This window comes from Anopheles cruzii, chromosome 3 (assembly GCF_943734635.1).
Source record: "Anopheles cruzii chromosome 3, idAnoCruzAS_RS32_06, whole genome shotgun sequence".
NCBI classification, from domain to species: Eukaryota; Metazoa; Arthropoda; class Insecta; order Diptera; family Culicidae; genus Anopheles; species Anopheles cruzii.
Window position 1 is genome coordinate 71,808,225 of NC_069145.1, and position 23,268 is coordinate 71,831,492.

Below are 23,268 nucleotides of genomic sequence, written 5' to 3' on the forward strand. Positions count from 1 at the left end.
GTGACACAGTCGGACTCTGTCCTGTGCCGTGGACACGATGGACGAAACGCAAAAGAGCTTTCGCCAACAAGTAAAAGAAGCTCACAAGCGCTAAGCACATAGAGACGCATTCGTGTTCGCTTTCAAAATTTCGTTCTCTAGCTCCTACCTACTGGCACTGGTCGGCCATGTTTCGTTCCTGTTACCTAACTCAGTTGTGTATGCTCACATCACGCTATTGCACTTTCCGGAAGCAGGTGTAAACGGTTATACAAAAATAGCAGCCTCTCTCAAATTGGGGGTCCCTACGGGAGTCCCTTTTTAACTACGGGCTCGCGCTCGGACTCGGACTACGCGTGTGAGCGTTTGCGATACAAAATGTCAACAACAGAACATCAAAAAACCTCCTCCATCCTGTGTGGTTGTTGGTGTGCGGGCTCTGATAAAAGATGAAACACGTACAAACACACACACACACACACACATTTAGACTATTAAGGATTCATATATATATGCACACACTTTACTGCTTTTGTTCGCGTCCGTCGTGGTACACAAGCTGCAGATGGTTAGAGCCTTGTTTACAGAATTTGCACACAAACACACAGTCGGTTACAAAGGATACCGCGGACCCAGTGGATGGTTTGGCAACGAGCATCCCCAAACTGGTGCCCCTAAAAAACGTCAGTTTGCATACGAACGCACAACCCCGGCTTTATTAGTTGCCTCAATTACAGTTTACAAAAAGGATATTTGGCCTTGTTCCGCTTAACTAAAGGGCAGTGTGTAGATCTGTGCGTTGCGCGAGAATTCCGCTTATCAAACAAAACTGAACAAGATATTTTTGAAGTGAGCCACCGCCTACTTGCCAATGAAGGCTTGCGACGAAAGCAAACAAACAGAAATTGAGCAAACAGCTCCACGGTCGATGGCCTAGCGTAAGTGAGTCTGTACGTACATCGTTAATACTTTGCGTGCGCAATGTGCATGATAAATAAATATAGGAGCAAAACAAAAAACAATTAAACCAACAATGAGCGGATCTTTCCTTTATCGTACGTTTCCCCCGATTGTGGACACGGGTACGTTCTTGACCCTCCCTTTCGGTGGGTTTCATAAATTATCGAAATCGTTGCGAAATGTAAACACTATTTACAATGCTTCGTCTGCTGGCTCTGACGCAAGTCTGCGTTTATGGCGACTAACGGTGAATGGTGGCGGTGGATATGGGTGCTTTGGACGCGACCCGAATGAAAGGGCCTGGCGCGCGACAGCGGTTCGTCCCGGGCAGCAGTAGGGCGCGGTGCGCTCCGGCGTAATAAATAATGCTCAAAGTCTTAAGCACTACACAGTGGAGAGTGGAACAAGATGGGACGACGATGGGCTGAGCGCAGAGTTGCTAATAATGCTAGTAAACTTGATGACACGAAGGGACACGACGAAACACGGCACGATCGATGCCCGGCCCCCGGGTGTACATTCGATCTCGGATGATAGTCGTCATTCAAAACTAACTCACTCCCTGACGTACGGTCAATGTAAACGTTTTTATATATCTATATCTTCCATTGCGATGCTGTGTGCGGCAATTAACACGACAAATTAACAACTAACAGGATACGCGAATGAGACTAGGCTTTGTGGGGTCTTCGCGCACGGGCATTTAAACTTCGCTGCTTCCGAATCCTATCTAGCTCCGCGCCGCCGCCGTCGTGCCGCGCCTCTTTGTGAGCGCCACCACGGGGGACAGAGACTTCACTTTCCGTTAGACCAGCGCCAGCGAAGGCGCACAAACCGTTCCAGTTATAACTACCTGCTCTTAGATGCTAAATAAATATTGAACACTTACAAAACGGTTACTTTTTGTGTTGGTTCTGTGCGAGCGGAAGGCCCCCTGACCGTGTTCCGCTCTACTTGTCCTGCAAAACCACCACTTGCCACTTGCCTGGGACGTGACACTCGTTCCCCTATCAGCCCCCCTTCGCTGCGTGTCTAACTATGCGTTTGCGATTCCTTTTTCGGTTTTTGGTAACTACAGGGCCCCGGGACGCTCCCGGGCAGCCGCTTAGTAAAGGTTGATCTTTTTGGTGATCGTCTTCCGGCACATGTGGCAAATCTTGAGCGTTTCGGCACACTTCGAGCACGAACCGTGCCCGCACAGGAACGCCACATTGCGGCGCCGCTCCATGCAGATGCTGCAACAGTGCGTTTCCTCGATCTCCATGATCTTGCTCTCCAGGTACCGCAACCGGTCGGCGGACGGTTGGCGACCGTCCTTGCCACTGTAGAGCGGCACGCCGGCGGCCGTCACGCGCCGTTCGATGTGCATGCCACACGTGAGACACTTTTTCATCCGCACGCCACACTCTTCGCAGGCGATCTGATGCTGGCAGGGGTCGAACACGATCAGCTGCAGGCTTTCGTTGCACACGATGCACTCGCGCGGCACTAGACACGGAAACGGAACTCCTCCGCCGCCGCCGGTCACAGGGCAGCTGGTTCCTCCGCTGCCGGCCACTGGCGATGAAACGGCGGTGCCGGACGAAGGTGCCGCGGACGAAGCCGTCGTCTTGTCGCCGCCGACGTACTGCCGCCGGCTGATATGCTTCGATGGTCCAACGGGAACGGGTGGGATCGGGGCCCCGGTCGCCAGGGTCGGGTCGCTCTGCGAGGCTGCCGCCGCACCGCCGAACGGCGATAAGGTTCTGTTCGGTGACTTGTAACGCACGGGACTATCTACGGGCACGGCAATGATGTTGCTGTTGCCGGAACTAAGACTACTATCACCGGTGGCCGCCGCCGACGACGAGGTGGTAACGGTAACGGGTTCCGCACCGAACAACCGGAGCTCCGGTTCGTCCGTCGGACCGCTTTGGCCCGCACCGAGCACTGCCGGCGGTGTCACGAGTGCCGCGCCCGTCGCATCGTGTCGGTTGTGGCCCCGATGCCGACGCGCCGGCGTCGGAGGATTGCTGCTTACGGTGGTGTGTTGCTGCAGGCCGCTTACGCCCGGTCCGGCGAACAGACCGGCGATCGGCGGATTTCCGTTCTCCACCGAGTTGCCACTACCACCGTCCTGAGGTTTGTCCATCGGCGGTTGCTGCTGTTGGCTGTTGGCCAAACTCAACGATTCGAAGTTGCTCAGCACCAGTTGCTGCTGCTGCTGGTCCTCTTCGCTCGATGGCAGATTGTTGCGCGAAGAACCACCACAGCGATCAACGGTGGACGAGATGATTGGCCCGATGGTGGTGGCAGCAGCCGCTGCGGCCGCTTCCCGTGCCAATCTCGCCCGCTCGTACTCGACGACGATCTCCTTGATCTGTGGGCTCGCTATCCAGTCCAGCACACGGGCTCCCTTCAGATTCACGTCCAGCGGACAACCTTCGCTGGCGAGAAAACACAGCAACGCGTACATCAACCGACTGTCGCTGACCGTGTCGACGAGCGATCGGTAGATGTCGTGGATCTTCGGTGCGTCCGTCGGGGACACTTCCTGCACCAGGTTGGCCTTCTTGATGATGCACAGGTGCATCGCATTGTCGCCGTCCTCGTCGCGCGCCCGTATATCACAGCCCAGGTCCACCAGCTTCTCGATCGCGGCCGTGTGGCCCTGCGAGACGGCCAGCAGGAACGGGGTCTGGCTGCGATTGTTCCGTATGTTCACGTCCGCCTGGCCCTCCTGCACCAGCACCTCCACCACCTTCGAGTGGCCGTTCAGGGCGGCCAGATGGAGCGCCGAAAAGCCGTCGTCCTTCCGCACGTTCACCAGCTGCCGTGCCAGGCGGATAATGTGGCGCGCCGCGTGAACGTTTCCCTTCAGCGACGCATGGTGGAGCGCGTTAAAGCCACGGTTGTTGCGTATCGTCAGATCGAGCGTCGGACACGCACACAGCAGCTCCACCACCTCCGTGTTCTCCTTGCCGATGGCGTCGTGCAGGGCCGTGTCCCCGTAGGCATCCTGCACGTTCACGTTCGCCCCGAACTCGAGCAGCACCTTCACGCAGTGCGGTGGCTTCTTGTGCGCGGAGATGTGCAGGGCCGAGCAGTGCGACGAGTTCAGCACATCGATGTTGGCACTATGCTGCAGCAGCACGCGCATCACCTCCGGCTGGTTGCCAAAGGCCGCGTAATGCAGCGTCGAATCACCCTCCTTGTCGACGACGTTCACGTTGGCACCGAGCAGCAGCAGGTACTTGACCATCTCCACGTGGCCCTGGTGGGCGGCCACCTGCAGGCACGTCTTCCCACCGCTCACACAATCCACCGCTTCCTGGTTCATCCTGTCGGTCAAGAAAGAGAAAATAACCTTTAGTACGGTCACAAGCTGCCGCGGCCGTGTCGTTGAACCTTACCCTAGATAGTTCTGCACAAACTCCATGTTGCCCTGCGACGCTTCGCGGACCAACCGGTCGGCGGCCGAGCTTCCGGACAGGCCGGACAGCGGCGTCATGTGGTGCTCGTTCGTGCGCTGGTTACTCAGATCCATCATGCTGTTCGAGCGCTCGGTCGCGGCCGCATGCGACACCGACGATCGCTCCAGCTTCACGCACTTCGGGTTGACCGTCCACGCCATGTCCTCGTCGAGCTGCTGCACCCGCAGATCGCCGTCGCTGTAGATCTTTATCACCTTCCCGGACTTGCCCAGCACGTTGTGCATCGTTTCGATCCACTCGCCGTGGCCCTTCTGCAGCTGCTGCATCTTGGCCCCGTCACCGATAAACGTCACAATGTCGCCCAGGTTGAAGCTAAAGATCTTCACCAGGGCCGCCGGATGGAACGTCCACCGGTTGGCGCAGCCCTCGTACTGCACGCGGATGTCGCCCTTGTCGGTGATCCGGTGCACGATGCCGATCTTGGGCAGGTACTCGGCCATCCGCGGATTCCAGCCGCCGTGGCCCTGCTGGAGCGTTTTCAGCCGATCCTCCGAGATGTTCACTTGCACCCGATCGCCGACGTAGAAGTGGGAACGGACCGGGGGCGAGACCGGTTGCTGTTCCTCTGGTTGACCTGAGAGGGTGCGAGAGAGAGAAAAGATACTTGTGATGGATACTGCTGCGTGCAAGTACCGGGAGCAATCCTGGGCATCACTTACCTAATACTGGCATGTGGTCCTTGTAGTAGTACCCACCGACGGCCGGCTGCACGTACCGCAGATCGACGTTACCCTTGTGGCCGAGCCGGTACACGTTGGTCGAACCGGAAGCCCACCCGACGCTCGCAACACTACGGCAGGACTCGTTGTCCCAGCCACGAATTTCCATTACACGTCCCGTTTTGCCTGGACCACCGTCCTGATTATTCCATTCCCAGTCGGGACCGCGCGTTACTCGAGCACCGACGAAGATGCCCTTCAGTTGCACTCTCGTCGCTCCCTTCCGTGGCGGTACGCGGATGCTGCAAGAATGATACGAACAGTGTCAGTGCGTGACAATTTATAAATAACCCACGGTCCAAGATTCTACCAAGCGCCCGGGGTAAAAGGAAGTGCGTGCGAAAGGGGGAATTTTGTGGGAAAATAAAGGCTGGCTTTCCGTTCCCGGAGCCCGAGAAAGTCCGGATAAATTCTACCCGCAACATCTTGGGCCCGTGCCGTCCCGGCGCCTCGATTGGCCCATTGGGCTGGGAGAAAATGGATGCCCGCCCTGTCGGGGACTTCCGAAAAATGATTGAAAGCGACCGAAAGGAAAAGGCGAAAGGGAGATAAACAGAAAACGGGGAAATCACTCCTCCGGGGTCAGCCGCGTTTGCGTTCTGCACAATTAAAATTTATTTGGAAAACCACAAGCAAACAAGCGGCAACCAGGTGCGGAGCAAAAGATCTTGGGAGAAGCCACACACACAGTAGGCTAGAGGGTTCTTTGGGAGAAAACGTCATTCGGGGTGTGGACTTTCCTCCCTCTCGAAGAGTTCGTTCTTTCGGTCCGGGGGTGCGGTCAGCGAAAAAGTTTAGTCGCAAAAGACCTCAAACACACAAAGTGTAGCGTCAATATGTGCGCAGTGCAATCGCGTCTATCGTTTCAGGTGATTGCCTTCAGCAGCTAACTGAATCGATAAACGAAACGCACAAAAAAGTCGTAATGGCAGAGAAAAGCTCGTCGCCAATGTCACTTCTAACGCAGTGAGTATTTAATGAGCGGCAAGATTTGAAGTTTCAATGTGATGACACAAATAATTTGATGCCCAAATGTTCGACGTAGTGCGAGATCCGGCCGAAAGACGTAAAACCGTCAACAAAAAAAGGGGTTTTTAATTTCGCCATCTGCGATCGGAGAAATGGATGTCCTCGTCGCCAGAATGTCTCCAAGTGATTTGTTTTTTCGAAAACAATAAACATTATCAAGGTGTTAAGACGTTGCCGTTACGACGTTACCTACGTGAAGTGAGTTCAGCGTCAGACGCGTTTCCTTGACAACTATAATTAACAAAGTAGACACTTAGAAAAACGGGTCACATTGTCATGTGTTAAGGCCGGTTGATTCATATTGTGCGCTGCACTTGCTTACTCACGCCGGAACTGACCTCGCGGGGTGAAACGCAAAAAATCCCACGGAAGTCTGACTGGATTTCGAAAAAAAGTGAACCCCTCTTCGGGTGCTCGGTTCTGCACCACAGATCATCCGGGATCCTGTGACTCGACATGCCGCGCGATTCAGCACAAGTTTTTATTCCTGACGTCCGTTGTTGTCCAATTATAACCATTTTTTACTGCTCCTTTCTTGAAGGTACTCACAACAATTGCGGTGTGGCAAACAACTTTCCACAGTCAACAAAAGAACACTCGAAGTCGAATTCGAATTCGCGGCGCGGACACGGCACAAAGCACCGTCGTTGACGCAATAGACATCGATCAGCGCCCCGAGATCATATGTCGGGACGGAACGAGGTTTCAAGAGGTTGTGCTGGTGGTGGTGGCCGTCGCAGTCAGCAGCTCCACAGTGTTTCTCGCGGGTTTTCCCAGATATGCGCGGACCAATGATTGGCCCCTAACCATCGGGGCAAGCGGTTCGGTTTATGGTTGTTTTTGTGAAAACCAGTCTGCCGTTCCGCCTATTCCGACATTTTTGTGCGCTGATGACTCTGATGATGCTGCTGCTGGTGGCGACCGTGAACCTCGCGGGCACACCGATGATGCCGGGGGACCTATGGAACCCGGCGAATGCTTGAGGCGAACCTCTCAAAAGGCTTCGAAGTTCTAGATCGCTGATCTGACCGGGCAGGGCAAGACCTGGGGAGTAACTGGGTGTTGGCTAACGGCACTCGTAGACGCCGACGACGACGTGTAGCCGCCGACCCTCTCTCGGGGCGATAATCGAGGTTTGGGAAAACCCGCACAATAACAATAAACCGGAGGCCGCAAAATTGCGCCATGCACTGCACTCGAGCCGCGCGCAATTGCAGAAACTGCAGAGAAACGTGCTTGCGCACCCGCCGCCACCGCCTTCTGCGAGCCTTTAACGAGCCGGGGCCGCGTCGTAAAGTGAAATTTCCGTAACGGGGCGGATAAATAAAGTCACCGCCGCGCTGTTCAAGTGGGCTGCCACTTCGAGACACAAGGCTGCCTCGACTCGACACAGGGCGGCTCGGATGGCCCTGCTTCGTCCGGGAGAGGTCGCGACTAGTGGGTGACAATTTCCTGCCGGCGGGATTTTCCCCGTTGCGCGCGCGCGCCCAAGGTTCGGCTGACCCCCCACGGGTTAATGGGGCCACCGGAAAAAAGGTACTTCCCCCGATGGGGCGCAACCATTAACCCACCACCATCGACGTCGATGGTTGTCGTTCGTCGTTCGGTGTGTATCACCCCGAAATGTAGGGCTATTGACCGGCGGAGACCTCAAACGAGGTCTCCGAGGTGGCCGCAGAACGCGGACGTTCTATGCGGTTATGCTAATGAAGCATCGGGGCTCAGGTTCGGACGGCCGCTACCGGGTTGGTGGCCGCCCGAGGCACAATGCAAGGTAGTTTCAAAATGGTCGGACTACTTTCGTTCGGCCTAATTATTGACGCAAAAAATACAGATTTCGTATTTTGTGTATGAAGTATTTTGAAGAAAAGTAAAATTTAAAAACTTTAATTTAGAATGTCACTAAGTCAGAGCGGCGTGGGAAAAATGTGGCAATTCTTGGTGACAAATTGACTACATCCCGACCACTACTTACCCGACAGAGTTGGCCGTCTGGAAGCGGATGAAGGGATGCTCGAGGTCGTGCACGTCGTTCCCGTAGCACGTGGCGCACAGGTCGTAGTACGGGCACTCGGCGCACCGGAACCGGATCCCGGCGATGCCCGCCTTCGAGCACCCGTCGCAGATGATGTTCGGGTGCTTGACGCCGATCTGGGCGTTGTCGATCACGATCAGATCGTACTGCTTGTGGTAGCCGACCCGGTAGTTGGTCCGGTGGCCCGAGTCCCAGTTAACCACCACCGTCTTGTCCGGCGAGTGCGTCGATCCGGAGCGTCCTATTTCGCACAGCGTACCGACATGTCCTTCGCCGTCGTCTGCGTTGAGGGGAAAGAACCGAGAGAACAGGGAGAGAATTGGTTACATCACGCGCCACAAGCCTTTCAAACTATCTATTGTTTTACGCCGAGGCCACTGTCAAGTTCCACTCACTCAAAAAACTATTTACCTCTTAGGGATGGCCAACACCAATCTCAAGACAAACGCAAAAAACCCCAACAACCGGAACTAAGATTTGCCAAACTTTTACCACCGGACACTTTCTCCCGACTAGCACACGGAATCCCAGTAACAACGTTCACCTCTTTATGTTTCTTCACTCTCACTGGCCACTAGAGAGCGGCTCCGACCGAATATCGCGACCGTACGCGCTCGAGCCTCACGATCGATTAACATTTGCGCTGCATCTTCCCGACCGCCGGAGCTCTCGCGGTGTTTGCGTAGCTGCGAGTCATCGGCGCGCCAAACTAACGGCGCGCCGCAAGAAGGAGCGAGAGAGCGAGCGAACGGGAGAGATCTCTATTGGTTTGGGGAGCGCGCCCGTGTCGGGGGACCATCGATCGTGACGTAGTGACGACTCCTCGTGCCGGAACGAGCGAGAGCGAAAGAGGCCAGGCCGGACGAGATAAGGCGAGTGACAGAAAGAGAGAGAGAGCGAGTGGAGAAAGAGAAACAAAACAGACAGCAAGTCACTACTCCCGCCCGACGTCTTGCGGGCCGCCGCCCGAGGGACCCGCGGCGGCATCATTAGTCAAGTCAATTCCGTTCTCCGTCTTCCGCCCGGGAAGGAAGGCAACACCGGTGGGGTCACCACCCGTCCCGTCCCGTCGCTGCCGTACATCCGAGGCCGGGGCCGGGCGTCGTGAAGTGCAAGGTTCTTTTTGTGCGTGTTGCGTCCCAGTTTCTGGCCCTTGTTGTCGCGCGCTGCGTGTGGACTTTCTATCTCATCCTTCGGCACCGGGCCACTCCGGAAACCGGCCGAACGAAAAAAAATACCGGCCGAAACATAAACACGCACACCGGTACTAGGACCTTCGGACAAGGTCCTCGATGCCATCGATCCGGGATGGGGGGGGGGGGGGGGTAATAGCCGGAACCCCCCCGATAGGGGTCGCCCCAGCGACGGAACTAAGAATTGGCGCAATAAAAAAATCACTGCTCCCTGGGAAACAATGACTGGAAGGAACACGGATCGGACCGCACGAGAGAAGGCCATCGTCGACGTAAACGAGATTCTTCGTCGGGCCCCCGGTTTATCGATCGAGCACCTGGTGGACTTTCGGTGACGTCAATCGCCGTGAACGATGACGACAGAATCGGATGTGAACTCCCGGGGAGCCCAAAAAACCAACCAAAAACGGTGCGATCGCGGCCCTCTAGGACCCCGACAGAAACCAATTGACCACCACCTACAGTGGAATCAGCAAATTTGCACCAATTTCTTCGGTCCTCGGAACAGACCAATGACTTGCTGTGCGTCTCGTCAGAGAACTCGCTGGGAAAACCCTGCGCCCTCGTCGATCGCAGACACAAAACTGATACCGCAGGCAGCGAAGAAGAAGTGGGCCGCTTCGCCATTAATCACCAGAAGTACTACCGAGCACCGCAAGGACTTCCCAACGATGCCGCCGATTCGCCGAAGCCCTTTATCATTGTGTTGGTCATGTTTTTGTAACGGATCGCGTAATGGCGCCAGAGTGTTTTCGTTCAAAACAGAAAGAAAGGATAAAAACAATAGTCAAATTGCTGTTTTCCGTCTGTTTTCCGGACCGGCGGAATCGGGGGTTTTCCAATGAAACACAGCACACAAGATTCCGGGAAAATGGAGCGCCCACCGGAGTGTTAGTAAGGCACCGGAACCTAGTATGGGACACACAAAAAACATCTCGACCAGAAAACACCATCGCAGCGACACTGAGCCGCGCGCGCAAAAGAGAGAGAAAGAAGGACCGTGTCGTGGCCGCTAAATGCAATCGGCAAACATCGGCAAAATCGGCACGATCTTGGGAAATCCCGAAACAAGCGAGACCACAAGACGGACCAGCAGCGAGCGGCGACCATTAAAACGGAACAAAACTCGTTCGCGGTGGATCTTCGCCGGCGCCGAATCATTTGTGGAAGGTGATCGTCGAGGGAAGTGGCGGTGGAAGTCAACAACCCCCAACAGCAGCCGCCAGACGCCAGATGGGCCGTCCGGTTCGATCATTCCGACGAGTTCGAGCACGATCATCCAAGCAGAGGTTACCGGCCGGGTTCCGAGATAGCGAGAACGAGGTTCCAGGAACCCCATTTTATGCCACGCACCCGGCCAACACAGCAGCTGACAGGGGGCGGCAGCACAAAAATATCTTCGCCTCAGGCATTTCCTGTGAGGCGAGATCTTCGTGTGGATTCCCCCTCGATTGTGGACACAGAATCGCGCTTTCGGGGCGGAAGCACCGTCACCCGTCTGCCGTATGGGCACTGGGACACCAGACGAGCGGGACCAGGGCTGACGACATTTTCCGATGGCACGCGCGCGCGCCCTTTTGAAAAAACCTAGCCGGCGGGCGTTTAAAAATAACCCACGGTGACACTATTTGAGGGATGGGACTTGTACCGTACGCAGCGAACGTACGTGTAGGGTAACGCGAAGGATCGACAGGGGAGGACCGGCAGCCGGCGCGTAAACCACGTAAAGATCGGGGGGTCTGCCGTAACCACACATGGCCACTTCGCGGGATCTGTTGCTCCTTGCGGTGTCAGTCACGGTGGTACGAGACAGACTGGAGAAGGTTCCCCCATCAGAGGAACACATTCGGCGCGTACGGCTGTTTCTGGCCGCGTGCGTGCGTGAAAATGCGTGGCGGTGAAAAGGTAAATGACACCTCTCGCGCGAGACGACAAATAGACGTTTTGGGAGGGCTGGGCGATGAGTTGCAGGCGCCGAGAGAGAGACCCGCGGCCGATCCTTGATTTGTTTTTTCTTAGCATCAATCGACAAGATGTACGTCAATCCAAAGCTAACCTCACTCTGCTTATAATAATTTGAAAGTAAAAGTAAACATTGGACAACTCTTACATTGGTATGGGTCCAGGATCTCAAAAGTTTAACATTAATTGGATAATAGTTCGTTTACGCCTAAGCAAAAGATGAATTAATTAATACATTAAAATTATCATAGCGAAAAATATATATTAAACATTAAATGTAAATGTTTTCAAAAAAGGTTATGGCAGTAAAGTATCTCTATCAAACAAAAAGAAACTCGAAATAATTCAGAACAGGTTTCTAAAATCAATCTTAAACTTCTTCAATCTTATCAATCTTAATCATGAAATAAGTTAGTAAAGCAAGTAAAAGTAAACTAAATCTGTTTGCATTAAAAAGAGAAATTCAGTAAACATCCTTTAGTTAGTAAATTGCAAACAGTTAGGTTTAGACTCAGTAAGTTAAGTAGGAAATAGGTTTGTGCAGCTTTTAACAAAGATGTTCCTACTCCAGATCAATCAATCAATTATAGTCTTATAAAAAGGCACCATTTCTTGGACACCAAAAGCAGAGGATAAAACCAATTATCCGGACAAGAGTAGGATTAATATAGCTTTCGATAAACATAACGAAAATAAACTAAATTCGCCAATACGATGTTGAAAAACAAACGGCATCTGTACTGAGTGTGAGAGGCTGCGTTGCATTTGAAAAACGTTTGAAAAAATTTGACTCTAAGGCCTCTCTACTTACAGAGCCTTATTCGAAAAGCGGCAGGTCAATTACTGCTTCTCGGAACACGCGTTAATTGGCTTCTAATGGCTTGATGGTTCAATTCTTTGTTTTTTCTGTTGCTACCGATCACTTCTCGGATGACCTTTCGAACAACATGTTGATGTTTAACATTTCGTGTTTGTGTTTTCTTCTCTCTCACTCGCTGCAATTGAACGTCGATAAAAGGCCAACAGGCTTCTTGGAACAGCCACTAAAACGATGTTTTCTTGATTGATACCAGTGGCGAATAATCGCCTCACTGTCTCTCTCAGGCGGTTCCCGCGGGTACCGAGTACTAAGCGAGCAAAGTCTTTTGCGCGGCGACTCCGGAGTGCCAGAAATAGAATCTCCTAATTACGAGAGGCCCTCTGTCGCCCTAGCAGCAGCAGCACCGACACGTAAAGAAGTCCGCAGCAGCACCCCGAGAAACTTGCGGGCCATTGAACGGCTGAACGTTGCCTTGTATGATACATGTGTCCCTGCCCGTTCGGCAGGGATTTTGCGGGCCGGCACAAATCCTGTTGCGCCATACTCAAAAATTCATCCCCACTGCAGTGGCGGTGCCGACGGTGCGCCACAAAATAAAATACGTTCCCAAATCCCTCCCCGGAGGGCCCGGAGCTCACAACCGAACCGAGGCCACCGGAACAGCGGAAGCCACCACATCTGCAGTATTGATTTTGGGATTTTTATTTTAAACTTCAAATTGATCCACACACCGAGGTCAAGTGCCAGAGTTCGGCTGCGACAATGTTTAGGTTCACCGCGTCGCGGGACTATTTACTATTTTTATTTCCTGCTAGCCCCCCGCCTCTCCCGGGTTGACCTTCCCCGGTGGAAGGTTGCGAGTATTCCGAGCGAACCTTGACCGGAACTCAACGGCCGCCAACGAACGGTTTGTGAGTTGCAATCGAAAGCCGCTGATTACTGGGAGTGGACACGAAAAGGTATGGGAAACTAGTAATGTCAGCAGATTAGTGGTTTCTCGTGCGGAACCCGGCCTCAAGAAGATTCACGTGTTTTCCGTGCGCCACGTGACACGGTGCTCTGGGCAAGGAGGAACCCTGACAAATGCGTGCGTGCGTCGTCGTGCATGGGCGGAGAAAGTTTTACCGGGGGAGACGCGCGCGTTACGCCATCGGCACACGGATGCCCATGGCCACCCATATTTGCATGCGACACGACACGACAAGGAGAAGGAAGTGACGCAAAGTGACTCGGAAGTTTGGGCCAACCATAAGGGTGTTAAGCATACCGATAAACGGCGAGAGTCAGCCGTGCGTGGACCGCGGGGGTCGTAACCGGGTTGGTTACAGCTTCGGTGCAACTCACACACGCGGCGCATGTAATGTGCACTTTTATGTAAGCGTCAAAAAAACCCCGACTAAACCTAATGTGCACTGGGCCGGGCCGGGCCGGGGTCGTGTGCGAAAGCGAAAACGGGGGCTTGTTGCGGCACACTGTTGTGTGATAGCGAAAGTTACACATCAACACCGGGTTGCCAAAGTTCCCACCCGAACGCTACTTTCGAGCGATTAGCGAACCATCTCGCAATATTCGGGCCGGCGGGTGGCCAGCCTTTGCCATTCTCCGCCTAAACTGACGATTGCATAGTCGCTTTTGGCCGTTTTTGCTGCAGCCGAGAGAAGCGATAATTTTATTTTAATTGGTTGGGAACTACTAACCCATTTGCATCGGGATGGAAAATTAAATATCACAATACTAAATTCTCTAGCGGCAAAATGACCAATCGGACCGCTTTTAATAAAACAAACCTTACACAATCGAGTCGGGAACTGAAACCTACAGCCATTCAACACGTGACTCCTTTTTGCTATGTGTAGCGGAAAAGATCGATGGACAACTTTTCTAATTATCACACCAACCGGCGGCGGACCACTTCCGAAATAATGACGTGCAAATATAGACCGACGCCGGCGGCGCCCTGACGTGACGTCGCCAAACTGTGCCATATGGTTGCGGGACTGGCACACGCCCAACCAGAGGACGCAGGGATCCAGGATCCCACGCTTTACAGCGAACGACACGCAACACACACTTAGAATCCGTAGGAAGTCCGCAAACAAATCCAACAGCTTACAGGCTTGCGGCACGATATGTTGTTGGTCTGTGGCCGGTGGCCGACGAGATTTAAATCGGACAACGACGCAACAACAAACACACGAAAGCATGTGACCCGTTTTTGGAGACGGCCAACTGTTTTTCCTTACGCGACGACCGAATTGAATGAGAATTAAGGAAAAGAAATATTTTAATTTTTGGAACAAATATAAACGTTCCAATTTGGACCCCGAACCCAATCGGGAAGCCAATGAAGGAAGGAAAGGGACTTGGTGTGGGGTGGTCACGCAAGCCGCTCGTGTCGCCTTCGGTGAGTCACAAGTCCCTAATATGAGGCATTCGTTTGCCGACCTAAAAAACCTGAACCCTTACTTGAGATGGTTCCTTATAGTTCGAAAAGCGAAACCAGGCGAAGAAACTTGGCCAGCAATTAAGATCGGTGCGCCGCGATAGGGAAATGGGACGCGATTTTCCATAGATTGATTTCGTAGCAGTTTAGGACGATCGCTTACCCCGCGGGGACTAATCAGACTGACCCCGCAAAAAGGACGGATCAAAAACTCCGGAAACGATCAAATTATGCAAAAGCCCGTCCGTGGCGTATCGAAACGAGAAAACCCGTAACCCGGAAAAGCCGACCCCGGGTGCGTGCGCCGAGCAATGTGGAGACCAGATGACTCCTGGAGTGCTGCAGTGGGAACCCAAAAGCAAGCGAACCAAAAGGCGGAAAAAATCCCAAAACCCACAAACTCTGGCCGGAAAGTTTGACTGACTTCCTGTGTCTGCCAACCTCCTGGGACCGCTAGGACCCCGCGACAGAGAGAGGTAGGAGCCCGGGGTACGCAAACAAAATCGAAACAAAATATAACGCGCCCGGGTCGGGCGCGTGAAAAGCTGAAATCCCGCAGGAAAAAACCATCAACGCTGCTTCCGCTGATGGTGGCCAGGCCCGGGCCCGGGCGGTTAGGACCCTCGACGACTGCTGCTGCACAGCCTTGAAAATTTCCCAAACAAACCCTAAAGGGGTACTCTCTGTTGTGCGGGAGGTCAAAGTACCGCGCGGGCACGCCCACCGAAGACGAGAACCAGACCGAAAGGGGCCGCGGTCTCTCCCAAAGGAAGTTGGCCTTTCCCCGTGGGCGACTCTCGGCTCGGGTTTGTTTGGCTGTGCCGATCTTCCGAATTTTCTGAGAAGGGTTTTCCGTGAGCGGAACGGAAAGCAGATATGAAAAGGAGAAGACCCGAGAAAACGGAACCCCTGTCGCAAGCGTATCGATGGAAAAATCGACAACACAACGCCGCATCGAGCCGTAAATTTTATATTCCCCATCAACAGAAACAACGCGCATTTTGGAAGCAATAGGGCACGGCTGGCGCGGTCGGGTCGGAGATACTTAAACACTCCATTAAGGCGGTCCTTTATTCCCCATTTGCGCGGAGCGAAGCAAGTGCTCGTGGGGGCCGCCATCGGAAGGGTGCTTTTATGCGAGTCTGCCGTGCCGTGAGTAGGATTTACAGGCAAGAGTCACTAAAAAAAACTGTAACTTTGGTTAGATCCTTCGCGAACCCTTCAGCTCCTTTCAAAACAAGCCGTTTTGCCATGCCCTCAACATCATGAAAATGCCACGGCACAAAAGACAACTCGGTGAGTCTCGTGTCTGATACGGCATGTGAGTTCAACAGGTTGTGATGGCTTTTGTTCGTCACTTGTGTTCGATCGAGAATGGGTTTGTGTCGCGAATCTTCCTGTTCTAGGGCCACAAAACTGATGTCAACCATTTATCATCATCATCATCATTATTGGTCGTCGAGAGGCAGCGACTTTTTCGATTACTCCATTTATTGGTTCGGAAATCCGATCGTCACTGCACTCTGTTCTGGCCGTTACTTAGGAAGGTAAATGCAAGACTGGTCGATTGAATCTATAGGGTGGGACATCTAGTGTTCTGATTTAAAACTACCGATTACTTGACAATAAATGTCAAACTTCATTTTGAAAATATCGGCTGTGGCTGTCGCTGTATGGGGCACGAAGCTCAGTCCTGTTGAAACCAAATCATCGTCCAAGTTTTCAACTTCAATTTCATCGAAGAATTGGTTAATCAGCCAATATTTCTCGGACCAAAATCCGCACCAACCGTCACTCGTTGTGATGGGTGCATTGGCTTCTCTTGCACGTGATGTGTGGGTTTTCCGAGCTTTAAATACGACGATAAAATAATACGATAAGTCCCAGTTTGAGTTGAAGACTCACGTCTTTGGCAATAAGTTTTTAATATTTCCTCATTTTCTGTAAGCGTAAAGTGTCTCATTTCGTAAATGTTGAGGTTTTTACTAAATGTTTACAATTTCTAGAACGAAGTTTGACGTTTTAAAAATGAAGTAACCGGTAAAATCCAAACATTTGACGGATCACCCTATAGTTTTCTGAATCCTGACCATTGTTGGTTCTGCCCTCTTTAACCCCTACCAAGGGATGGCACCCATCACGGGACACACACCGCGTGGAGGCACACCAAGGCCACCAACACACACGCGCGCGCCCTCTAGAGTTCCGCCTGATGGTAAGTTTGTTTACCGAAAACCTTTCTCTAAACATCCCACGACGGCGCACGGTTCGTGTTTCTGGTTCGTTTCAGATATAAATTCATGATCGTCGTCGTCGAGAACGGGCCCCGGGGGTTCTACTGCGCCACCGAACCGAAGAAGACGCGGGCTGTTCTGATGCACTCCAGGCACCTTTTCCGCGCTGTCGACAGCCAGATGAAAATAGATGATCGCCAGCCAGTTCATCGCCAGAGGGTTTCAGAGTTTCTGCGAAGCACCGAAGTTACCGAAGGCGACATCGCGCGGCGCACGGCGCAAACAACCCCGTCGATCTGGGCGAACTAATTTTAGACAAGCTCTGGCTTGCGGACTCAGACAATCGCCCTCGAGCAACCCGACGGCGGCACCAGACAGACTACGACACACCGCGTGGCGGCGAATGGAAAACAGATCTCCCGTTTCGGCGCGCATCCTTACCTTGATCCTGCCAGATCCAGTCGGGACCGCGGGCGACGCGAATGCCCGGTGCTAGCATGGCGCTGGCCGCCGTCGTCGTCGCCGTATCTTCACGCCGCGGGTCCCGGCCGGGTTGTTGGACCACCACCCGTTTGGAGGGGGGCCGCAGAGGTTCAGCTTCCGCACGAGATTCCACTCAGCCGCACGAGATGAACATCGACACACACGCGGGCACGGGGACAGCGGCAACGGCAACGGCAACTGCAAAACACAGAAAATGCAAAGACACTGTCAGGACGGCAAGACCATCGGACGGGTTTCGACGTAATTGAAAAATTATGAGTAATTAAAGTTCGTAAATTCGGGGCGTCGTCGCCAGCGCCATGCTGTGACGGCGGGCGCCTGGGGAGTCTGGCCGGACGACGAGCAAATCGAATTAACTCACACATTTGATGGGTCAACGAGATGTCGATGACGAGTTCACAGCGTTTGCTGGCCACACCCGGTTCCCCGAGCCCCCTTAGGGAACCAGCGACGGTCGTCGGTCAATCGTCTCGCCGTGGCGTCGGCTGGTGTCCGCACACACACCGAACACGCCGGCTCTGATGGGTGACGTGACCTTGTGCCGTCGGGCAACATTAAACTTTATGCACCGCCCCTTTTATGCTCCGACGGTGCACCTCGGACAACGCGCCCCCGGAGGACGATTTTATTGCATTTCGCGTTCAAATTTTCCACATCTCGGTCCTTGTCGAAACATCAATCGTCGGCTTTCCGATGGAGGTTTTCACCCAAACAACCGGGACGTGACCGAAACAGCGCGTGGTGGTGTGCGTTGGACAATAAAAATAGTTGTCGCAGTCGAAATGCCCGGTCACGGGGGCCACGTACGCAGAATTCCTGTACTGTCATCAGTGTCGGCAGTGCCCAGCTGGTTCCGCCGCCAGCCTTCGGACACTCGGATATGCTCGGGACAGAACAGAAGAGATGGCCAGCCAGTAGCATTGCGCCACGTACGTGTGTACGCCCCGCTGCTGTCTGTGGACCGGCGGCGGCGGCTATCGCGAAGATATGCTCGATGAGTAATGCGCCAACAATGTCCCAATGAAGAAGCCGGCCGTCGTTGATAATGTCTTTTATTTATTCTTGTTGACCGTTCTGCAACCCCTAAATCGATGTTGGGTGTACACGAGGGTCACAGTTGTTCCGAGAGAACTATCACTACTATTTTCTGTCATTTCAATCATTTTTTTGCGGACATGTGAATACTAAATATACTAGGGTATTCGTTGAATTTTGCCGGTCGATACCAGAGGGCGCTGCTACGAACCTATTTTTTTGTTATATTGCTACACTCTTCATATGAACGTATGTGAAGTTTCATTTCGATCTTTCAATTCAGTCAGTTTGTTTACAAGCCATTTAGTATCGACGTTTCGTAGTATTTTTTGCAATGGAAAAAAATGAAGTATCGAGCTGTGATTCAAATGTTATTTTTGGAAGGTTTTCAAGCAAAGGAAATTTAAGGACGTATGTTGAAAGTGTATAAGAACTTTTTACCTTTAATTAGGTGGTTAAAAGGAGCATTTCCGAGTTTAAACGCGGTCATAGTAGCCTTCAAGACGGTCCATGTCAAAAACGTCAAAAAACAAAAACAACACCCGAAATCGAAGAAAAAATACAGGATATCGTATTGGAAAATCGTTGAGTCACTGAAAAAGATTTAGTATAAGGCCTAGCGATCTCATGGAGCAGTATAACTGAATATTTTGACTGAAGTATTGGGTTTCAGAAAGCTGTTTCCAAACTGGGTGCCGCATTTGCTAAAAATGGAACAATGCACCTGGTCACAAGAGCTTTTTTAAATAGACAAAAAGCCATGAATTTAAGTTCAAATTATTGGAGTATCCATCGTATTCGCCAGATTTTGCCCCTAGCAACTTCCATGTGTTTTCAAACCTGACAAATTCATACGTGGAAAGCGTTTTTCAGCAAATGATGACGTCTCAATAGCTGCGGAAGCGTATTTCGAAGACCTCACACAATCTCACTTCAGGAGCGAAATTATTAAATTGGAGTCTCGTCGGAGTCATAAAAATGTGTCCTTATCGAACGACAAAACTTAATCAGCAACCTAGTACTAAAGGATCAAGTTCTCGATCGAATTGAAGTCCAGATGATCCAGAAAGAAGCTGTCATAAATCATACTTCCCAAAACGAAACTACCGGCCATCGAACAATAGTCATTTTGGGGGCTTCCCTTACCCGGAGATTAGTCACAGATGGCAATAGTAATTAAACCTCTGTTTGTAGTATTTACTTCAAACAAATTGAAATAGCCTTCCCCGCGGTGTAACCCTCGGCTCGGTTGACACTTCTTTTTATGTTCATTACAAAACCCAGGGCACCCAAGCGTAACGACCGGCCGCACGAGAATTAAAACCATTACACATGTTGGGCTCAGCGGTAGTGCTGGGTCCAATAACTGGGCCCCGCAGCAAGCTGTTGCATCGTTTAATGTTCTTTTTGCTCTCCCTTCTTTCGGATCGGCCACCAGATCGGACCGATTGTTTCCCATGGAACCACACCATAAACCACAGCACACAGAACAGAGACCAACGCAACCACATCCGGTTTCATTTAAAACCCCTCCCCGGGTCAGGGCCCGGGCCCACACTATCTCCTTCGATGCGACCACCGGAGCTGCGGAAGGGGAAAACCAAGATAACTGAAGCAATAGAAGGGTGTAGCGAACGGCAAAAACAAAAAAAATACCCCAATGACCGCACAGCGCAGCGGACGGAACCCACCATGAGGTTTCACACATCAATTCCCAGGAAGTCGTCTCCCGGAAGTGGGCGGAAGTTGGGAGCGAAAATTAACTCTCCAATGCTTGTGCCATCGTCACCATCATCATCATCAACACGTGATGAGCTGGTCATCGTCGCATACCACTTTCTCGGTGCGGATTGTTCAATAAACGGGTGGCCATTTTAGAAGCGCCATTCGTTGACCCGCCTCGAGGAGCAGAAGGAGTTCGATTATCTGCGCGCCACCATGCCGTGGCCCCGCGCTGTTTACTTGCTCCACTTGAGAGCCAAGGTTTACGGTGATAAACAAACGCGCGCCCGCGGATGTACTTTTGAGGCCCGCGTGTACGCCGGATGACGACGTCGGTTCCGGATTCGATGACGACGTTAACACCACCGGGACCGGAGGCGCAATAATGACACCGATGATGATGCGCAGTAGAAACCATCGATTTTTGTCGTCCGAAAACCGATCACAATATTGTTGGTACAATATTGACACTCCGAGCTCCGGTGGTTCTGGGAGCGTAAGGCGGTTCCGGGTTGTGGTCGCGCACCGCCTAATCTAATGTAACGGTGTTTTATTACCATTACATTTCCATTTTTGTTTTCTTCAAGTACAGTGTTCCTTTCCGGTTCGTTACTGATATCTCGACGTCAGGCTGGCCACACTTTGGCACGGTGACCAGCGAAGCATATTAGAACCGGCCACTTGGGGGACGGTGAGTCCGCGCGCGTGAGTGGAATTAAATTGCGTGCCGGCCGGGGACGGGGCCAGTTTGGCCAGTGCGATTTATTGAAAGCATTGTGGAAACACAACTCAGCACAGGCAAACAATCATTAGAAATTCGTTCAACTTCTTCATACACCACCGAAGGGTTAATCAGTGGCGAGCGCAAAAAACAACCGTATGGCACCGTGTAACCGTATGGAACAATATTGTCATCGTGCCATGTTTGTTTAACGGATGTTGATTGATGTGGATAATAATAATGTAAACTATTTTGAAATTTTAATTGGCATTAAGTTTGCATTTCGTGTTAGTTCGATTGGCTGACTTTTAACTCAATATCGACTGATTGATTTGGTTGGAAGGTCATGAATGATTTATTGATTTTTATTTTGAAGGAAAGTTACTATGTTTTGTTTTAAATTTGGTGTTCTTTCTTTTGCTGACGACGACCAAGGCCGCTGACGACGATGTCGGCCAAGCCAAGTTCGTGATTACGCGATTAAATTGAGCCGAAATCGTCGTTGCATTTTATGGAAATGGAATTGCCGATAATTTACCGATAATTTACCAAGAAAGAATTGCACAGTATGTCTCAAAGTCAACAGGACTTTTTCAATAGGCCCGACATTTCTGGTGGCGCCAAAAATTTATCGATAAATCATCGATTACGCATTTTATCGATAAATCATTCCCCGTATTCACCTGACCTGCCACGCTGTGACTTTTATCTATTCGGAAAACTTCATTTGTCGATGAAAGAAAAACATCACTTTCTTTTTTAATTACTACATTTCATTATTTTGTTTTTTCAAATGTTCAAGCCTTCATTGACGGTTTTTAAACATCAGATTAATAGTATTTTTATTGTGTTTTGTTTACATTAATTGCTCTTTTTTACGTTTCCCTATCTTGGGGTTCCACTATAAAAGGCTTTAAAAGGGCAACTGTGTTAGTAAGTAGCAAATCGATTATGAAAAAGAACCCGGAACTTGTGTCCACAATCAATCCATCCAATATTAACAGCCCCCACGGGGGGCGTATTATTGAGCACAACAAAGCTAAAGTTCCGGCGGATTTTCCTGAATGAAAACACACTTTTAAAGTCGGCGTCCTCCCGCACGCCAGCCGCCGCTTCTGGAGTGCTTCTCGATGGCCACCATTAGCGATGGGGAGGGCTAGCGGCCGCGACGAGTGGAACCCATTCCGCTCCAGATATGCAGCCCGGTAGGGGCCGCAGCCGCCGTACCGTACCCGGGTGACGGAGAATATTAATGAACCCTTAGTCACCCGACAACCGACGAGCCAGCCAGTCAGCCAGTCAGCCAGTCAGTAAATGCAGTAGCAGAGTCGCAGAGCCGGTGGGCGATGTACTTTATTGAAATGAGCCGCCATTCCGGTCCGGCTGGGGAGGAGATTCTGCCGCTCCGTAGATCACTGCAGGCCGATCTGTGTGTGTATTATTCATCCGGGCGGTGCCAAACGATGCGTGATCGTTCCACGTTCCGCTGCTAACCATTTTTATTTCAGCCCACCGCACATGGCACGGCTGGCAGGATGAATCGGAAGCTCCCGTGGCTAAATGACACCCAGAATCGGTGCCGGAAAGGTAGTAAGAACGGGGGGGGGCGTCGACGTCACGCGGCGTGTCAAACAGCGTGACGAACCGGTTTTCTCCGGATCCAGGCGGCGGCCTTCCTTCTCACCAGACGCTTTTGACGACAGCCATTTTCCCCGCCCGAACGAGCCCCCCTTAAGGGGCTTAATGTACAGAAGTTGCAATCTGAAATTGCTGAAAAAAGTTACGCAACAAAATAATCGTGGCACACGCGCTCCTGATAAGCGGTGGCCATTGAGTGTTTAGAACCATTCGAGGGTCATTCATGAAATCACTGCCCAAGTTGAAGGCGCAGCTGTTGACCACCGCTGGCCGCTGGGAACTAACGCGCGTTGGGGTCAGATTGCGATCAGTCGCAATCTGGGCGCAATCGGTGCGCCGGATTGGAATTTCCTGAAGAGGGGACTCACACAGCCCACCGCCGGCCGTGTTGTTTTGTGTTTCGCTTTCGGTTCACTTTTAAGGATGCTGGCGCCGGATGGGTCATGGATTTTTCCCCGGGAGCAGAACCGTGGCCCTTTCGCCCCAGGTAGAACCCGCTTTAGTTAAGTAATCCCCGATTCCATCCGCGATGCCAACATAAACCCCGGTTAAAGGTTACGATTGATAACGAAAAGGCGTGAGCAGACTGAAAATAGCACAGCGACTAAGAAGAGTCGTCAAAACAAAGTTTGGTCATTTCTTTATGGAATTTGAAACAGGATGGCCACACTTTTCGAGATGATCTGGAATGAAAATTCGTCACGAAAGATTGTGCTATCATGTGCCACTTTAATTTTCAATCGGACAAAGTCCAATACATTGAATGCCTTATTGATGCCTCCTGGTGTGACGCTCTAATTT

The 23,268-nt window shown here is 51.9% G+C and overlaps 1 protein-coding gene across 2 annotated transcripts; it reads right to left on the reverse strand.

Annotated features, from left to right (window-relative positions):
• Positions 1-1,928: 1,928 nt before the first annotated feature.
• LOC128272488 (E3 ubiquitin-protein ligase MIB2) lies at positions 1,929-17,346 on the reverse strand. 2 transcript variants are annotated; one of them, XM_053010309.1, is made up of 6 exons: positions 17,289-17,346; positions 8,136-8,475; positions 5,072-5,373; positions 4,332-4,986; positions 2,538-4,259; positions 1,929-2,474 (listed from the first exon to the last, which is right to left on the reverse strand). In XM_053010309.1, the coding sequence occupies exons 1-6, from the start codon at positions 17,344-17,346 to the stop codon at positions 2,045-2,047; spliced, it is 3,507 nt and encodes a 1,168-aa protein (XP_052866269.1). In that variant the 3' UTR covers positions 1,929-2,044. The 2 variants fall into 2 exon arrangements, with proteins under 2 accessions (XP_052866269.1, XP_052866268.1); XM_053010308.1 differs by having other exon boundaries at positions 1,929-4,259.
• Positions 17,347-23,268: the final 5,922 nt, after the last annotated feature.